Genomic DNA, 19,313 nt, shown 5'->3' on the forward strand with positions numbered 1-19,313 from the left:
AAAGAGGCAACTGCCCGGGCGGCCTTGGCCCCTCGAGTACATTGTTTTCCACCTCTGGCACTCCTACGGTGGCCCCTTTGACTAGCAGCTCCTTTCGCTTTACCAAAGGATGAGTAATAACGAAAGGAACCTCCCCCCCATTGCTGTCCCCTAGGACGAAAAGGCGGAGGTTGGCGAACTGCAGCGCTCAAAGACTTCGCTGCAGCTTTGGAGGTATGCAACCTCTCAAGGCTCTCTCCTCAGCCTTGCTGCCAAAAAGATGTTAACCATCAAAGGGCATATTCAGAAGACGGGCTTGCACATCAGGAGCAAACCCCGACTTCCGCAACCACGCAAATCTGCGCATTACGACAAAATCTGCCATGTCCAGCATGGCATTCTTGCCATCCTGAACAAGAGCAAGAAAGCCATCCTGTTCCTCCCCTTCGGGAATATGTTCAGCCGCCAAAGAGAATTCCACAGAGTATGAGTTTAACATGCTAAGGTACACACGGAGTTGGCTGCCTGTAAAGCCATACACCCTGAAGAAAACAATTTCTTCGCCCAGCCATCAAAATGCTTGTCGTCCCTATCGGGAGGGATGGTAGGGTACGATGCCTGTTTTGCTGGGGCCGTAGCTGTCTGCACCTCCAAACTCAAAATCCTATGGTGGCACAGACCACCCCAAGTACTCAGTCACCCTCGACATGAGGCGCCGGTACGAGGATTCAGCATGCGTACCCGGCTCTGGCCTGCCAAACTCAACCTCCGGGGAGGTGTCCAGACCACTGGCATCGTGCAAAGACTGACGCAGGTTTTCCAACTGGCTATGATCCAATAATAGGTCATCAGGAACCAGACCTTCATCAGACCCTTCATCCACCTCAGAAATATAATCAAGAGGCTGGAATAAATCCCTGGATGAGGGCACAGAAAAAGGCACGCGTTTGAAATTGGCCAAAGCCTTCCTCGAAGTTTCCACCGGTCTACGGGGCACCTCCGATAAATCCTCCTCGAAACGCGTCGACGGAATTGGCGGCGAGCCGATGGCTTAGACACAGGCCTAGAGGGTGGTGCCCCGAGCGGGTCCATCGACTGCCTCGGTGCCGAAGGCGTCAATGGCGTCCTGGAAGGTGGTGCCTCGAGAGAGAGTCCCTTGACACCGACGTCTTCTTCTAAGACCTCACAGACTCAGACGGTCTCGATGGCGTCGAGGACTGGGACCTGGAGCGGGCATGGCTAGAGTGATCCACCTTATCCGACTGGGACCTCGAAGGTTCCTGGTGATCACAATGACCGCTCAAACCCACAGGCGTGCAAATGGTGGCTCTAGCACGTTCCCTGCCAGCGTCTTTCAAAGCAGCGGACGGAACAGAGCCCTGCGACTGAAAAATAGCCAACATCTCCTTACAAAATGAGTCCCATTCCGCAGGAGAGGAATGCTTGTTGGGTCAAGCAACCCGCCGATGGGCGGAGTCCTCAGAGGAGGACGGGGAAGGCGACCGGTGACGGCGCTTCCGGGAGTGCCTTGAAGAGGCAGAGGAATGGCGGGAACCACTCCGGGACCGAGACCCCCTGGACATATGGCGACAATGCGGCAAGTCACCCCTCGAATAGTCGGTCGAAAGCCCAGTGGATTTCGACTTGCGGGGCTTGGACACCTTACCGACAGAAAGTTTCTTCTTACGCTACCTTAAGGCCTTCAAGGTTAACGACTGGCAATCGTCACAATCGTCCGTGGCATGGTCCTCACTGAGGTACCAGAGGCAGGCGTTGTGCAGGTCCGTCAGCGACATCTTGGAACCACAGTCCCGACACTTCTTGAAACCCAGCCGCGGGGTAAAAGAAGACTAAGACATCACTGGAAATCTAAACAAACGGGTTCGAAGAACTGATAGAACAACTCAGAAGAACCGAGGCGCGCCGAGATCTCCGAAGCGAACACGTTCGCGAAAAAAACAGAACTCAGGCTACGGGCGTCGTGCGTACTTTTTATAACATCCGGTGACGTCGGCTTGATGGAGGCTCTCGAGGACAGCGTATTGATGTAATCGACGCAGGAAATTTTCAGAAGCAGCACAGCTGTGGTGATTACCTGTCACAGATATGGAATAAGTCGGAGGAACCAATCCCGTCGAACATGTTTTTCCTCTCACCAGCACAGCAGTCTCGAAGATGAGAATAGTTGAGCGTTAACCGAGAGGGAGTAAACCACGGAAATAACTCCTTGACAGAGGGGAAGGATGGGCGGGCGATGAGGAATATGTGGTAGGAACATACAGTCGAAAGAAGATTACAAGGGGTAAGTCATTTGTACTTCGAATGGATTGTGCCTTCCCAGGCATTCCTCAAACTTAGATATTCTCCCCTAGCAGTGTATTGCAAGAGGTGAGATAGAAGAGTTTATTTTTATTTAATTTTGGTTTATGCTGTGTAACACAGCCTTTCCAAATCTGGATTTCTGGCCAAAAGGGGATCTCAACAGTAGTATTTTGCAAATGTATGCACAGAACACCAAGTGGCAGCATTGTAGATGTCTTGTAGCGGTACTCCTCTCTGGAGGGCTGAAGTGGCTAAAACTCTGGTCGAGTAGGCCCTTAGACCTTCAGGAACCTCTTTCCAAGACAAGTTGTAACATTCTGATATACAAAGTATGATCCACCGAGATAGCATTTGTTTAGTGACTGCTTGTACCATTCTGTGGCCCGCATATCCAACAAATAGTTGGTCTACTCTTGCCTTAGAAACCCTGTTGATATAAAAGCTCAAGGCTCTTCTAGGGTCAAGTCTGTGGAATCTTTCCTCTATAGATGGATGAGGAAGATGGAAGGCTGATAAAGAATCTGTGTCAGATGAAATTGACACTAGTTTTGGCAGAAAAGAGGGACGAACCCTCTACCTTGTCCTTATGAAAGACTGAATGGAGGTTTTAAAAACATGGCCTGAAGCTTAATGGCTGTTAAAAAAACAATTTTTAAAGACAACATCCTAAGTGGACAAGAATGTAATGGTTCAAATGATGGATAATACGAATTGTACATGAAGGGTGGGCACTGCTGTGTATTTTAAATGTAGTACAATATTACTTCATTGGGGCACACCTTGAGAACTTGGCACAAGGTTACGAGATCCAAACAAAAAAGAAGAATCAGAACTTAATCTGATCCTAGGTGTGCTCACTCCCAGCTCTCCTGGTTGGAGTTGCTCAAATTCTGAATATCTTCAGTAGTGTTCACATCAAATAGGAAATTGAATTCACAGTTTATATAAAATCATGAAGATTCTTGTCTTCCACTTTATTTATAAGGCATAGGCGCTCCTTAGTTTCATAGTGCCAACCGATTTCTTTGCCAATTCATTTCGGACTATGTCCGTCTTCAGGGCTCCTAAGCACTACATGTTTATCACATTATATCAATCAAATAATAGTAAATATTTGGCATTATCAATCCAACAATTTATAGCTTTCATCCCAAAAGAAAGATCACCATGTGATGTAATTCCCCTATTTTCCATGTTAGACCACAATAAATGTATTTTGAAAAAAATCAATAAGTTTCCATTCAATATATTTGGTAACATACCATTTGATGTCGGTTTCCAGATTGTCCAAATTTATGAAAATAGACAAACAACCAAATAAAGATAAATACTAATGAGTCCATTCATTCAGTAACATGACCATATGTAATTTGAATTTTGCTTCATTCATAGTGTGTATTCCGTGTACCTGTATTCCAAAAGGGCACTATCTGTGTCCTACGTGATATCACTGAGCTCATCCTCCATTCACTCTAGTCACTGTGGTGTATTGGAGCAATCCGTTAGGCAAATGAAAATAACCCAGATGTATTTATTGCCGCTCGTCGCATCACTGCATGTTATTACATAACTACCTAACTCGCCTCGCACATCTATCCCCCTGGCTTACCTTCCACATTCCATATTCCGTGATGCATCTCGCCACGAAGAACCGGCGTCTATAGTAGACGCTGGTTTTCTAACTTGTTGCTTTCTGTTGCTAAGTAACCTGCGCATGCGCCGGTTGTACATGGAAAGTTACGTTCACTTTCTTCCCAATTGCGAGTACCCTGCCGTAACGCTGTTGTGCCCATGAAACTTCAGGTGTACATGACACGTACATTGTGTACCATGTCGTTGTAAATGTTTCTATGACCACGTACTGTTCCCCCATTAGTCACATATGCATGTATATTGTTCGCTATTCTGCTTCTGTGTTTAAATGCACAATGGAATACCTCTTCCACTTAATATTAGGAAATCGCTATAACATACTTCACACTTTTAATCAATAGAAATTAGCATACGAGTGTTCGAACACTTCTGGTGTCCTGTAAAAGTCTGCTTTACTGTGAAGGGTGCGTTGTGGCAGGAGCTCCAGCTACTGCCTTGGGTCCTGCTGGGACAGTACATGTCCTCACAGGAAGACACCCACACAATTTACTCAAACAATATTCAAATCAATCTCTCTAAAAATAAAGATATTGGGATTCTTCATCTTCAAGTGTATGACTTTCACAGAAAGCACACATAGTTCGTCTCCTCATTGATCCCGCCTGGTTTTTACGAGTCGAATCTGTCAATCCAGTAGGTCTCTTGTTGGTTAAGCCTTCTGGTCAGGTACTCATATTTGTCTCTCGGTCTTACCACTTCTAGGACCTGGATCCTAATCTGGTTTATATTGGGTTTCTTCATTTCCCAATGTCTTGCCAACTGCAGAGTTCTTGTTATTAGTGCGAATACACAATCTATGTTCGTTCCAACGGATCATCCCTGACCTTGTTGATTGACCAACATAATAAATACTGCAGGGGCATTTGATAGCATATATTATATTGGTTGTATTGCACGTTGCGAAGCTCCTTAATCAGATCTTTTCTCCTCTCCGGGGGTGATTGATTATAGCACCCTTGGTGATGAAGTTGCAGTTACTACAATGTAGGCATGGGTAAGTTCCCATTCTCTGTTACGGGTGGTTGGGCCAGTGGTCTTGTTTTCACTAGTCTTATGCTCCTTTTATGCAAAAATAGGATTATCTTTGAATAAATGTTCCACTCGTGTCATTTCTTAATATCTGCGAGTTTTTCAGTAGGGTCGCTTTTATGCGACTGCTTTGTAACGAATAACATGACACAAAAACCATAGGGGTATTTGATTTCTGAGCTTTTTCTTTTGTTTGTGTTCCAATTGTCAGTGATAAGCGATCTTTTGCTGCTGTGATTTCTTCTTGTTTGTATCCTCTGGCTTCCACCTTTCTGCCCATGATCACAATCTCTTTGTTGCATATCACTGGATCATTTACAATTCTTTTCACTCGCATCATTTGGCTGTATGGTAGATTCCCAAGTAGGCTTGGCTGATGGAAACTGAGCCGACGTATGAGTTTATTGCGATCTGTTTCCTTACGATAGATGTTAGTCTCGTATCTCCCTTCTTTAACATGTATAGCCACATCTAGAAAATGAATATTTGTAGTAGAACTCTCATGGGTGAACTGCATCTGTGGATCTATTGTATTGAGATATATAAAGAACTGTTGTAATGTCTCGGATGTTCCTGTGCATATACCAAATATGTCATCTATATACCTTGTCGACAATACTATGTTGTCCTTCAAATGTGCTTGTGATAGAACAGGTTCTTTCTCGAATTTAAGCATGAAACAGTTTGAAACTCATATTTCCAATACAGGAATACCTTTCTTCTCCAGACATCTGGGACAACGATGGGAGCCACAAAGGCCCCGACTTACAAACTGTTTCATGCATAAATTCGAGAAAGAACATGTTCTATCACAAGCACATTTGAAGGACAACAAGGGGGATACAACCAATAACCCCCAGACAGGAGAAAAGATCCGATTAAGGAGCTTCGCAACGTGCAATACAACCTATATAACATATGCTATTAAATGCCCCTGCAGTATTTATTACGTTAGTCAATCAACAAGGTCAGGGAGGATCCGTTGGAGCGAACATAGATCGTGTATTCGCACTAATAACAAGAACTCCACAGTGGCAAGACATTGGGAAATGAAGAAACACAACATAAACCAGATTAGGATCCAGGTCCTAGAAGTGGTAAGACCGAGAGACAAATATGTAGACCTGACTAGAAGGCTTAACCAAGAGACCTACTGGATTGACAGATTAGACTCGTTAAAACCAGGCGGGATCAATGAGGAGACAAAATATGTGTGCTTTCTGTGAAAGTCATACACTTGTAGATGAAGAATCCCAATATCTTTGTTTTTAGAGAGATTGATTTGAATATTGTTTACTCAAACTGTGTGGGTGCCTTCCCGTGAGGACATGTACTGTCCCAGCAGGACACAAGGCAGTAGCTGGAGCTCCTGCTACAACACACCCTTCACAGTAAAGCAGACTTTTACAGGACACCAGAAGTGTTCGAACACTCGTATGCTAATTTCTATTGATTAAAAGTGTGAAGTAGGTTATAACGATTACCAAATATTAAGTGGAATATGTATTCCATTGTGCATTTAAATACACAAGCAGAATAGCAAACAATATGCACGCATGTGACTAGTGGGGTAACAGTACGTGGTCATAGAAACATTTACAATGACATGGTACACAATGTACGTGTCACATACACCTGAAGTTTCACGAGCACAACAGCATTACGGCAGGGTACTTGCAATTGGGAAGAAAAGTGAAAGTAACTTTCCATGTACAATCAGCACATGCGCAGGTTGCTTAGCAACGGAAAGCAACAAGTTAGAAAACCAGCATCTACGATAGACGCCAGTTCTTCGTGGTAAGATTCATCACGGAATATGGAGTGATCAAGGTAAGCCAGGGGGAGAGATGTGCGAGGCGAGTTAGGTAGTTATGTAATAACACGCAGTGATGCGACGAGCAGCAATAAATACATCTGGGTTATTTGCATTTGCCAAACAGATTGCTCCAATACACCACAGTGACTAGAGTGAATGGAGGATGAGCGCAGTGATATTACGTAGGACACAGATAGTGCCCTTTTGGAATACAGGTACACTGAATAGTTTGTCTATTTTTATGAATTTGGACAATCTGGAAACCGACATCAAATGGCATGTTACCAAATATATTGAATGGAAACATATATTGATTTTTTCAAAATACATTTATTGTGGTCTAACATGGAAAATGGGGAAATTACATCACATGGTGATCTTTCAAATGATGGAGAACCCATCAGGAAGCTTACAACTAGTTTGAGATCCCAGACCGGAACAATAAAAGGTACCGGTGGGAAGATGTTGGTCCATCCTTTAAGAAATTGAATTACTATAGGAACCTTGAAGTAGATGAACTGCAGACAGAGAAATTCCTTCTTGCAGTGCCCAAAACCAGAGCTGCATTGCCCCTCTGCACAGATAGTGACCCCACACCACCTCCCGTTGAGGTAATGCATGACCATTGTGTTGTCCGTCATTATAAGGACACTATTTCCTTGTACAGAGGGAAGGAAGGTCAACTGCGCTAGTTTGATTGCCCTCAGCTCCAAAATGTTGATATGCAGTTTGGACTCAGACAAAGACTAGAGTGAGCAGTGTAAGCGCGTCACATGCGGTAAACCCTCCCAGCCGTGATCAAGGCAGCGGAGGCAAAGAGCGTGGGGGGCGGATGTAGGGAATAGCCACTTGAAGGCTCGACACCTGCTGAAGCCAGATGACGTTGACATGAACCGGGGAGGAGAGTGGCGCCAGAGGACTGAGTACCCGATTAAAGACCAAAAGACAAAAGACTAAAGACAGTATCCGGGGGAAGAGCGCTGGAATTACAAGGCTGAAGCCAAACCCAGGAGTGCTGTCGAAAGCGGTCTGCTCCAGTCTATGCCAAAAAGAGGACTGAGGAGCGGCGCCGCTGGGTGGAGTCAGGGGCGCACATGCTCCCAGGGCAACACCTCTAAATTTAAAAGGGAAAGAAGATTTTTTTTCTGGTGAAAAAGGTTCAGTTTCCCGTCCCTAGCGAGGGACGCCCATGTAATAGGGAGGAAAGGGGACAGGACGTAGGAGTACTTTCTTGCCCATTGAATTGAGCCCTTTATCCTCCCTGTCCTGAGGGACAATGGGATAGGCTAACTCCCTTAGATGCAGCAGTAGCTGTTTGCACAACATGGCTTTGTGGACTCTGATGTTTCGAAAGAATCGATCCATGGACGAGGGTCGGTATTTTTCAGTGAATTCTTCGTGAACCGCAGGGATGGTACCTGGATTTTTCCAGTTCTCTCAAACCCTATTGCTCACTGCTGTACGGAAGGGAAGGACTGGGTCCTTAGGCAGTCCCCTGTCCAAAATATCTGTAGAGTCAACCTGTTCATATTCTACTTCGGTCTCTCCTTCTCTCCTCACATCACAGACCTTACAAAGAAGGCCCACTTTCAGCCGCACCTCCTTAGAGGCATTCTCCCTTTCCTCACCTTCCCCTAGAAACTCAATGTCTCCAGAACTCTGGTCCTCTCTATGCTTCGTCCTCAATCTGCCTAACTCCTCCCCTCAACTAATTGAGAACAGAACAGCAAGACTTAGCCTTGGCCTCATGCCCAGAGACCACATCTCTCCAGCCCTAGAATGTCTCAACTGGCTCCCGGTTGCTGCAAGGATCACGTCTAAGACCCTCTACATCCTCCAAAAGGCTTTCTGGGGCCCGGAATCCTGCTACATCCAACTCGCTCTCCCCAACTACCTCCCTGCTAGAGCCCTACCGTTGTCTAGCTCTAACTCTGCAGATCAGACGCTTTTCCAAGCAGAGAGTGGGAAGGTAGATCTCGCTCTTCCGCAGGTGCCTCGCTCTGGAATGGCCTCCCGCCCCTTTCAGACTTGAGCCGGATCGCCTTAAGTTCCAGAAGTTTCTCAAGACCTTCCTTTTCTCTTCTTCCACTGCCCTCCCCTGCTAATGTCCCCGCCTGCCTGGTTCCTTCAGTGTTTTCCAGGGCACCAGCACTACCGTCCCCCAAGTCCAGGCACCATTGTAGCCCTTCAATCCCCTTATATTGCACTTAGCTTGTGAACCTTCCTTCCCCCTGCACGCTCTGCTTTCCCTGGCTGTCCATCTGGTCTCTCCTGGCACTCTCTTTCAGGGGCCCTTCCGCCCTGACTGCCCACCCATCCCCCTTGCACTTCTCTTACTGCACTTGCATGATCTGAATATCACAAGGCCTAGTAGGATCGTTTTTTGTCGTCCTCCCTGTCCCCCCCACCCTCTTGTCTTGTTGTGCCTCGAAACACACTGTGTATAGGTGCATAATAAAGATCCAATAAATACATTTGGGGATTTCGAGCATTCTACAATTGCTCTCTTCTCTTTCAGATCGCTCGTATTTTGGTCTCTTGAGATGGGACCCGGTCCTCTTTCGTTATGTGTTCCCCGAAACTCTCGGTCCCCGCTCCTGTTTTCTCCCCAACTCACTGTCATCAGTCATCTCTAAATATGGGATTTCCTTTCATTTTTGCACCAATCCTCTGTATCCTTTTCCAACTCAGAAATTTAACAATGGATGCACACTGACCATTTCCAATTTTCCCTTCCGTTACTAAAGTTGTCATTTCTGCATTTGATCATGCCCCAATCTTCCTCATTGGCCTCCCAGCCTATCAACGTTCCACTCTTCACTCTATGATTTTGCAGTACGTGGCACTTCGCCTTTCCTCATGTTCTTACATCCCCTCCAGGCTCTTCTTTGAATCCCACCTCTCAATTTGTTTGCCTGGTGTGCAAGTCCCTCCACGGTCTAGCTTTCCCCTGCACATTGCTGCTCATTTCATTTTACTCACTGTAGTTCTCTTCAATCACAAACTTGCTATTTGCTTACCGTGCCCAAACAGCCCTGCACCCAATCTTGCTATTGCTCTTGTGCCCTTCTGGACTGAAACACTGGAATGCTCTCCCTTACTCCATCTTCTAATTCCCCATCTGTAGTCCGTTTATGACTTAAATCTGCTTTTCTCCTGCCCAAAGCTTATTTATGTCTTATGGTTTGAAACTTGAATTTTATTGTATTGACACTTATTTTTCAAAGCGCTTACATTTAAGAACTTTATAAAATGCAAATTTCATTAGCATAAATTGAAGGCGAGAAAAGAACATACACAGGTGCCTAAAATCAACTGAGCACTTAAATGTGTTAATCTTTGATCACAACTGGCATCAGAAGGCCTAGATTTGAAGGGGAAAAAACTTAAATTGGGTTCCAATTAGTAGGAATAGGATCTGCCGTGGGGGGAAAAAAAACGCAGTTTGGAGATGACCACCTACGATGGAGAAAAACGCACCAGGTGTCAAATTAAGTAGCTAAGGAAAAAATGTACTCCATTACTTCCAAGTTTCAGAGCCCATTATTATTACCTCATTAAGTGACTGCACTATGATAATCATAGTCCAAGTTCTCTTTCAAGGCCAATGATAAAAAAAGATCGGCAAACATAATTTCCAAAAGAACTAGACCCTTTATAACATTGCATCTCAAAAGTAAATCAACAGTCCTACGACCCAACAACTTAAGATTCGTCTTCAGGGCAATAGGCAGGTGATCGACGGCAAATCGGGTATACTTTGTAAACAGATATTACTCCACCCCAAATACCCTCAAGGAGCTTTTTGCAGATAAAAAAATTGTGATGATCTGATACACACTTCACTTACTACCAACTCCCTTCCAGATGTAAATGGTTTGGAAAGTTCTAACTCTGCTCTCATCCTGAATTGCTTTAATCAAATTTAAGGCAGTAGAAGCACTTCACCCAAGGAGGCTAAAGAGATATTCCCTCTATTTAATAGAGCCATCTAATGTTTTAACTCCTTCCCTTGATTTTAGGGTGGACCCGATTCCTGGAAAAAGGCAGTGATCTGCCCACTTCCCAAGAAACCTTCACGAGTCAATTCACCAAAACGTTATTTTAACATGCTACTATTTTGACATACTTTCAATCTTTAAATCTTCAAATAAAAAAAAAAAAAATGAAAACAAAAGGAAAGTAAAAGGGGTGCACAAATACAATTCAACTTGTTAATTATATGTACAGATTAATTTCAACAATCTTTAAAATCCCCAAAAAAACAATTTGATGAATTGGTCCTGAAAGACATCACTACTACCGAAATATAAAGGGGATGAGTTAGAAGATCAGAGGAAGAAAGAGGCGAGAGGAAAGATGGAAAGTGAGGAGGGAGTGAAGAACGGAGGGAGTAGGTGGTGCACAGAGAAGGTGGCAGAGGAGTGGAGGGAATAAGAGGGAAAGGGGGGTAGAGTAAGGAGACAAAATCAGGGAGAGGAAAAGCATAGGAAGAGACACTGTGGTTGCTTCAATTGATTATGGTTGTTCCAAATCAATTAGGATACTTATGTGTAGGTGTTGCAGTTTAGGGTGTACAATATTATTGACCCATGCCTACTAGTGGCGTGTGAATAACTCCTTTACTATTTAGCCTCAATTAGAGGACTGTGGTGGTGGATATTAGCACTTTTTGCACATTGCAGTATGAGATTTTATATGTGTATGTGCACTGCGATGTTTTAGATAATTTTTTGTATTAGCCTGTGTGTATTATGGGTTGTCAATGAATTATTAGCCAGCTATGGCAGCTTTAAAAACAAATGGTTGAATAAAAACAATTGTTACGTCACAAAGTATAACCTCATTCAACTTTTAGGTTTAGCACAGCCATCATTTTGAACATTGTGTATCGCCTGTGTGTGGGGAAAACTAGAGAAGGAAGTAATGGAAGACAACAGATAAGGGCTCCCGTGATAGAGGGTTTAGAATGGACACTATGGATTACCGATCTGCAGAGTACACACTAACCGTGAAAGACAGGGAAGCCTGGGTTAGGGTGGAGGGAGCCTACAGATGTTGAGGGGCCAATCAGAGAGACACATTTCTCTGCAGACTCAAAGTCAAAACGGGGTACGGTTAATACAAATCCTTGAACCATCTATCACAATCAGGATATTATCACAGATGGCCTTAAGAATCATCTGCTACTTGGGTATGATATTTAGCAAGTGCCATGAACCCGTGGCTTGAGTGTAAAATAAAACAGATTGGCTTTACTTAAAAAGTCTCTCTATAGCTCTGCAGCACGTGTGTAGTTTTACACGAATTAAACTGTAAAGGCAAATCTACCCACGAAATACAAAAGTAATCGGTATTCTCTGCTACCAAACAATAAATCCCAAGAAACTAAGGCACATTCTTCAGACACTATTTCAGGGAACACATGCATTGCTAGCCACAAAAGCTTAAGACATTGGATACCACTCCAAGTGAACCCGGGCTTTCCATCTACAAACCATTGCAGACTGGTACTTGCATTCAATTGTGTTAAAGTGAGCCAATCCTACAGCTCTCGAAATGACTTTGGCCTTGAAATTTGAAATTAAAGCCCCCAACTTGATATTTACTTCGCCTGCTAGAGGCCCTAATATTGCCAGTCAACAGCGTCTTGTTTCAGCAAGTAACAATGGATTTTCCGTTTTTACAAGTGGCGACAAATCATTTTCCAAGAGTGCAACCAATCTCACTAATGTTTGTAGTTCTATAAAGATCATATTTTGCTCGAAGAAACGAACTCTACACAAGTGACAGGTGCTTTACCAAGTAGGAATTATTCCTACGAAGTAATGACAGTAGGTTCCAACAGTTACCTTTTTTACAGTGAATGCAGATAATTTTTAAATACTTTACTTCTAGGATTCATTTTTTTATTTCCATAGAGAAACACTACCTTTCCGATGGTAAGACCCGCATAATTGAGCTTTCCTTCTTTAATGAAGCTGTGCAAGGGAGAACCGGGTACGGAGTTGAAGTCACCGCAAAGGATAATGGGGCAGAAGTGGCCGTTTTCCTGGAGGGCCACGCCTGCAATCTCTGCCAGCAGAATTGCGAGCTGGGTCAGTTTAATGTCCCCTCTTCTTGGATTATACAACAGGTGTGTGTTGGCAACACAGATCGTGGGAGTGTCAGGCTGCAATTTCGGCCGCAGTAGCAGTACGAGTCCGACGTTGTCTCTGTCCAAAAGTGGGATATGACTACGGTAGAACTCCACAGGGTTTGCGGACACAAGGTCGAATTTGGATGCTTTAAAGCAAATGGCACAGCCATCAGATTTATTTCCAGTACGCATCTTGTACTCGCAGTGATAACCTGCAAAAAACATTCAGGTGATCAATTAAATAACAAAGACAACTAGTACAGTAAGCATGAACATGTTTGCATTCTAGAAAGGCCCCAAAATATCTTCATTCGATCTCACTAGATTTATAAAGAGCTTTCGCCCAAAGTACTTAATAGTCGGATAGCATTACAAAACAAAACATAGTAATGGACTGATGCTTGGTCACTGCACTTCAAGCACATGCATCAACGCAATTATGGTTTGGAGTGTACAGTTAAGTGTTATCTTACAGGAAATCAAAAGACAAAAATGGAAGGCTGCAGACTGAAGAGAAATGCGGAATCTGTTCCAAAGGAGAAGTTGAGGAGAAAAAGTGCAGAAGAAGTCAGAAGAGTTTCAGGAGCGTTGAGAGGGTATGTAGTGGGTGATCGAGAGGAGATTCAGGGAATGGCAGGCTCTATACACCTTACTTAAGAAACTAAAGTGAAAACTAGCAGTAGGCACCGAAGAGAGGCCAGCGAAGCGAGAAAGGGCCAATAGGTGAAGGACGAAAGACGACACAAATGATGCACTGATGAGGTGTCAAGAGCACATACAACACCCCTCCACCCCCCAGCCCGGGGAGCCACATTTGAGACTGCCTGAGGGAGGGAAAGGGCTGTTTGGCAGCGACATCACAGGAGGGGACATTAAGGTGTGGCAGACAGTCTGGTCACAGCATCAATCACTTCATGAAGTTGCATTCACACTCTTTTTATGGCAGCAGTGGTCACTGCAAATCATCACTTTCATGAAGCCACAAACTGGACTTTGCTAGTATGCTCACTGTGAAGTACTTTCATGATTCAAGCAGTGGTGTCAATCAGGAGAACCCGGTCATCCACTGCTTACCATCCCCTCCCCACCATCCAAACACATGCACACAGAATCTATTCATTACATTCACATCACGCGCATGTACCCAGGCAGTCATAAACCACAATCAGACACACGCACACCAACACCAATTTACATACATGCACCAAATCTACACAAAATTTTGCACGCGCATACAAGTGGTAGAGAGATCCCCTTTGTATCTCCAGCGAAGAGAGCACCGGGCAACTGTGAATCTAGTGTTTTGCAGTGTGACGCGGTGATGACGTTGCATAGCGGGTACGCCCTACGTGATAGGAAGCGGATTTACATTTTATATCAAAAGACACCACAAAGTTTGATAGCAATTTATTGAACACCAATAATTTCTATATAAACTTTATGTACATTTTATATTTTCAAATAAAGTTGGCATACATTTGATAAAAATCCCAATATTTTTAAAATAAATTTTATATAAAGAATCCTGAGAATGTTTGATATACATTTTGATCTAAAGGTATGGCGCTAAGGCTACGATGGCGTGTGGGGTGAGGCCTTCAACCCGGATATATAGCTGTTGTGGTAGGCTCGGGAAAAAAAGGGCGCCCTTTCTGCTTCACAGGGGCTATTCCGAAAAGACCATTATTAACGGCTACGATTACAACAAGGAGAAAACACCCCCTGGAAGCCCCGGGAGTTATGACAATAGTCCTATTTCTGATTGTCTTAGGGTGTTTGATGGGACAGAAGATGCTCAGGTTATAATGGCAGACTATAAACCCCAAAGAGTTCTGCGACGACGATGATGTGGTTTTTGAGCAACCACCCGAGGCCAATGTGAACTCCGACAGGCACTGTGAATCTAGGGTTTTGCAGGCGGTGATGACGTCAGAGACTAATCCGGCACCCCCGGGAACCTGATGAAAAACATGGTGCTCTGTACGGGGGTGAGGGGCGCAAAGCTGTAGCAGAGACGATCAGTATTTATTGTGTTTGCTGTTCAACCAACTTGAAAACCCAGTGTATCCTGATAATAGCCTATTTAAGGACTGTTTCGCTAATGGAGACCAATAGCGTTAAAGACAATGGGCCTCTTTCTAAGTTTGCCGGTCCGGAAACAAGGGTGCCGGTAAGCTCACTGGCACCCTTGTTTACAGACTGGAAAACTAAGGGTTTGCCTGCCGTGGCTGCTGTGCCCGACCGGTCTGACCCGGTCAGGCACAGCGGTCACGGTAGGCAAACATTTGATGGATGCACCGGCACCGCTGGCAATGGTGCCGATGCTTCCGTGTCCCCCACTCCTATAGAGTCCAGTAGGACAATTTACCGGCACCTGACTTGCCAGGCCGCCGGAAATCAGGAGGCGCTAAATTATTACGGGCCCGGCGGTAGCACCAGTAGGGTTACCACCAGACCCATAATAAGGCCCAAAATCATTATTATTCATTGTGCTTGCTGTTCAAAATGAATTGAAAGCCCGGGGGATACAGTCTGTGTAAGGAATGTATCCCGCTAATGGAGACAGATAGGGACACAGACTCGCTTCCGTGCTATTTGGACAACCAGGGGTTTACGGCTATAGTGGCTGAGGCATGCTTAAAACAAAACTTCGACAGATGGTGCTACAGAAACAAAACTGATCCCCAGCAGGATGCTAACGAATGTTTGGAAATAACTTATGCAGATAATCGCTACGTAGAATAAGTTAAATAATGACCCCTAAATGTCTAGTAGATTTGCTGCGCTTTATGCAGCTGCTGACACAGACAAGGATTGATGTAGGGACTGAACAATGTGTGTCTAAAACGTTATGGGCTATTGCATCAGCAAATAACCTCCTTTTAAAAATGAAGCATTTTAGACCTATGTGTCCGATGGGTGTTAAAAACATTGTTGATGTCCAGCCAGTAGTGCTTACAGAAGGCCAACAGAGTGGCCCAAGACGCTGCCTTGCTGCTGACATCCCAAGAAGCAGGTCTCTGAAATGCGACAGCCTTGGCCTTAGCCCTGACTGCATGAATCCCCTCAGGAACAGGTTTGCCCATGGCCGTGTACGAAATGGCCTGAAGCATCCAACGGGTGATGGAAGTCTTGGGAGCCTGAGAGCCGGGGGGAGGAGATGCAAAAAGAAACTAACCATGCCTCAGACTTCCTGAAGGATTTTGTCCTAGAGAGATAAAACTTGAAAATACTCTTGAGGTCCAAGGAATGTAGGGCCACCTGTGCCTCCGACTGCAGGTTTGGGAAGAGTACTGGCAGGCAGATCTCTTGATTCAGATGGAATGGACAGACCACATTGGGCAAGAAGTTTGGGCGAGTGCACACTCGCCCTTGTCTTTGTGAAATGTGAAGGGCTTGCACGAAGAAAGCACCTGCAGCTCACTAACTGCGCACAGAGGTGAAAGCCACCAATAAAACAGTCTTTAGCGTCACCAAGCGGATGTCCACAGAGGCCATCGGCTCGAAAGGCTTGCATTGCAAAGGTGCGAAAACCACATTGAGGTCCCAGACCAGATGCGCCCTATGCACCAGAGGAAAAAGGCTAGACAGCCACTTTAAGGTGGGCCTTAAACACCGGACTGCCAGCCGACAACGCATGCTCAGGCGAATTCTTGGAAGGTCCAATGCCCGCCAAATACGAGCAGCAAGTATCTACCTGAACTCCAGAACGAGCCAGGTTTGCTGAAAAGGCCAGTATGTCATCCAGAGGACAAGGTCCAGACCATTGCCGCTAGCCCAATGGCAGAACCTAGCTCTTATACTGCGACCAAGTCAAGGGCCTCCTGGCCTGCTGAATGATGTCCCAGTGGTCATCTGAAAACTGGGCATGCTGAAGCCTCAGCCGATCAGGAACCAGGGCTAGTTTGGCTGGGTCCGGAGGTTCCACTGCTCTGCCCTGCTGAGTTAGGAAGCCCCTACTGGGTATTGGAAGATGGATGGGACCCTGGGAGGCCAACTGCGGCAGATCTGAAAACCAGGGTCTCGAAGGCCAGTGGGAGGCAACCAGGATGGGGCTCCAACCCACTGAGTCCCACAACTTGTGTAGGGTTTGTTGGAGCAGAGGGGTGGGCGCGAACGCATAACACTTGCGGCCGTGCCAACAGATCTGTAAGCTGTCTCCCAGTGACCCCCAACCCTGATCTGACCATGAAGCAAATTGGGGGCACTTGACATTCCGGGGAGATGCAAACAAATCCAGGTCCGCAAACCCCCGATGCTGGAACAGGGGCAGCAAGGTGTTTAACCCAGAGTGTGTTTAACTGGCAAAATTCAAATCCTCTCTGCCAGGGCCCATTCCCAGATCAAAACCACCTCCATCGCCATGCAGAGGTGGTGATGCGCAGGGGGTGGGAGGGGATCGGGGGGGGGGAGTGGAACAGGGTCCACCCTGCTTGTTCAGGTAAACCATCGTTGTGGAATGTCCGTCTCCTGATCCCAATTGGCTACCAGGTGGAGGCACCTCATCTTGTAGCGAGTGTGCTGTACAGTGAGCATGCAGGAGGCCATCAGGCACAGAATGTGCTGGAGCCACCATGCCGAGGTGGTCAAGTTGGCTAGAAATTGTCTCACCGCCTTGTGGGGGGACAAGCCTTTCAGGCATTGGGAACTCCTGCTGAACGGTAGTGTTCCAACACACCCCTAGGAAGACCAGCTCTTGAGACATGCATAACAGATTTCCTCCGGTTGAGGGAAAACCCCAGCTAATGAAAGATATCCGCCACACTGGCAGGAGTGCACCACCCCTTTGGGTGACCCCCGCCCTGGCAAGCAAGTCATCCAAATAAGCTCATATATGATGGACCTCCAGGCAGCGAAGGCCTGCCACTCCGTTCAACTTTGTGAAGACAAGAGGGGCCAAGTTCGAAGCAAACACTGCCCCAAGGATTTGTCGAGCACTGCTCCGATGTACTTGAGCAGCTGGGTAGGTGTCAAGTGGGACTTCTTTAAGAAGAGGGCAAAGCCCAGCTTGTGAAGGAAGTGGCAGGTGATGGACAGATGATCCATGACTTGCTCGGGAAAGCTCGCCCTGATCAATCAATCGTCCAGGTAGAGGAAGACTTGAATCCCCCCCTTTCCTGAGATACGCCGCCATCACCACCATCATCTTGGTGAAGACCCTCGGGGTGGAGGTCAATCCGAACGGATCCGAAACTGAAAATGCAAGTCGCCAACCGCGAACCTCAGGTACTTCCTGTACTTGGGATGGATCGGCACCTGAAAGTAAGCAACCTTGAGGTCGAGAGACACCAACCAGTCCTGAAGTTGAAGGGCCTGGAGGACTTGAGAGAGAGTAACCATCTTGAACTTGTCCTTCCTGAGAAGTTTGTTCAAACCAAGTCCATGATGGGTCTCAATCCCCAGTCTTTTTTCGGGATAAAAAAATATGGGGAATACCATCCCTTGTTCCTCTCGGCTACAGACACCAGTTCTATGGCGCCTTTCTCCAGCAGGGATTTGATTTCCTGTGCAAGGAGCGGATCCGGACTTGTCAAAGAGAGCTTCCCCGGTGGATTGTCGTGAGGCCTCTGCCAGAAAGGAAGACCGTAGCCGTGGGCTATGATCTCCAGAACCCACACATCTGAAGTAATGGCACGCCATTCTACAAGATGCGCGCCAGCCTTCCCCCAACCGGCGAACCATGGGACATGGCCTCATGACTGAGCTGAAGCGGCTGTGGCATTGCCTGAGGGCAAAGAGGCAACTGCCAGAGCGGCTTTGGCACCTCGAGTACCTTGTTTTCCACCTCTGGTACTCCTACGTGGGCCCCCTTTGACTGGATGCTCCCCTCGATCTACCAAAGGAAGAGTAGTATCGAAAGGAACCCCCCCTCCATTGCTGTCACCTAGGACGAAAAGGCGGAGGTTGACGTACTGCAGCGATCAATGACTTTGCTGCAGCTTTGGAGGTCTGCCACCACTCAAGGCTCTCGTCAGCCTTGCTGCCAAAAAGATTGAAACCATCAAAGGACATGTTGAGAAGCCAGGACTGTACATCAGGAGCAAACCCCGACTTCCGCAACTACGCAAACCTGCGCATCATGGTGCTCGCCGCCATGGACCAGCTGACACAGTCTGCTATGTCCAGACCCGACTGAACGGTTTCACACAGGGTATCCTTGCCATCCTGCACGAGGGCCAGAAAACCATCCCGTTCCTCCCCTTCGGGAATATGTTCAGCCGCCAAAGATTCACTTCCACTCTGTGGAATTGTGCATCTTGCCAAGGCACAAACGGAGTTGGCTGCCTTTAAAGCCATACGCCCAGACGAAAATACTTTCTTCGCCCAACCATCAAAGCGCTCGTCTTCCCTATCCGGAGGGATGGTAGGGTACGC

The 19,313-nt window shown here is 46.2% G+C and overlaps 1 protein-coding gene across 2 annotated transcripts in view; it reads right to left on the bottom strand.

The window, feature by feature from the left end:
- The window catches only part of ANGEL2 (angel homolog 2), a 680,936-nt gene that overhangs the window by 140,213 nt on the left and 521,410 nt on the right, over positions 1 to 19,313 (bottom strand). For both annotated transcript variants that reach the window (XM_069608547.1, XM_069608546.1), the window contains exon 5: positions 12,732 to 13,150. In XM_069608547.1, coding sequence (XP_069464648.1) covers positions 12,732 to 13,150 — 419 coding nt within the window. The remainder of the gene's footprint in view (positions 1 to 12,731; positions 13,151 to 19,313) is intronic.

The sequence above is a fragment of the Ambystoma mexicanum genome, chromosome 4q (genome assembly GCF_040938575.1).
Source record: "Ambystoma mexicanum isolate Mex_15411 chromosome 4q, UKY_AmexF1_1, whole genome shotgun sequence".
Classification (NCBI taxonomy): Eukaryota; Metazoa; Chordata; class Amphibia; order Caudata; family Ambystomatidae; genus Ambystoma; species Ambystoma mexicanum.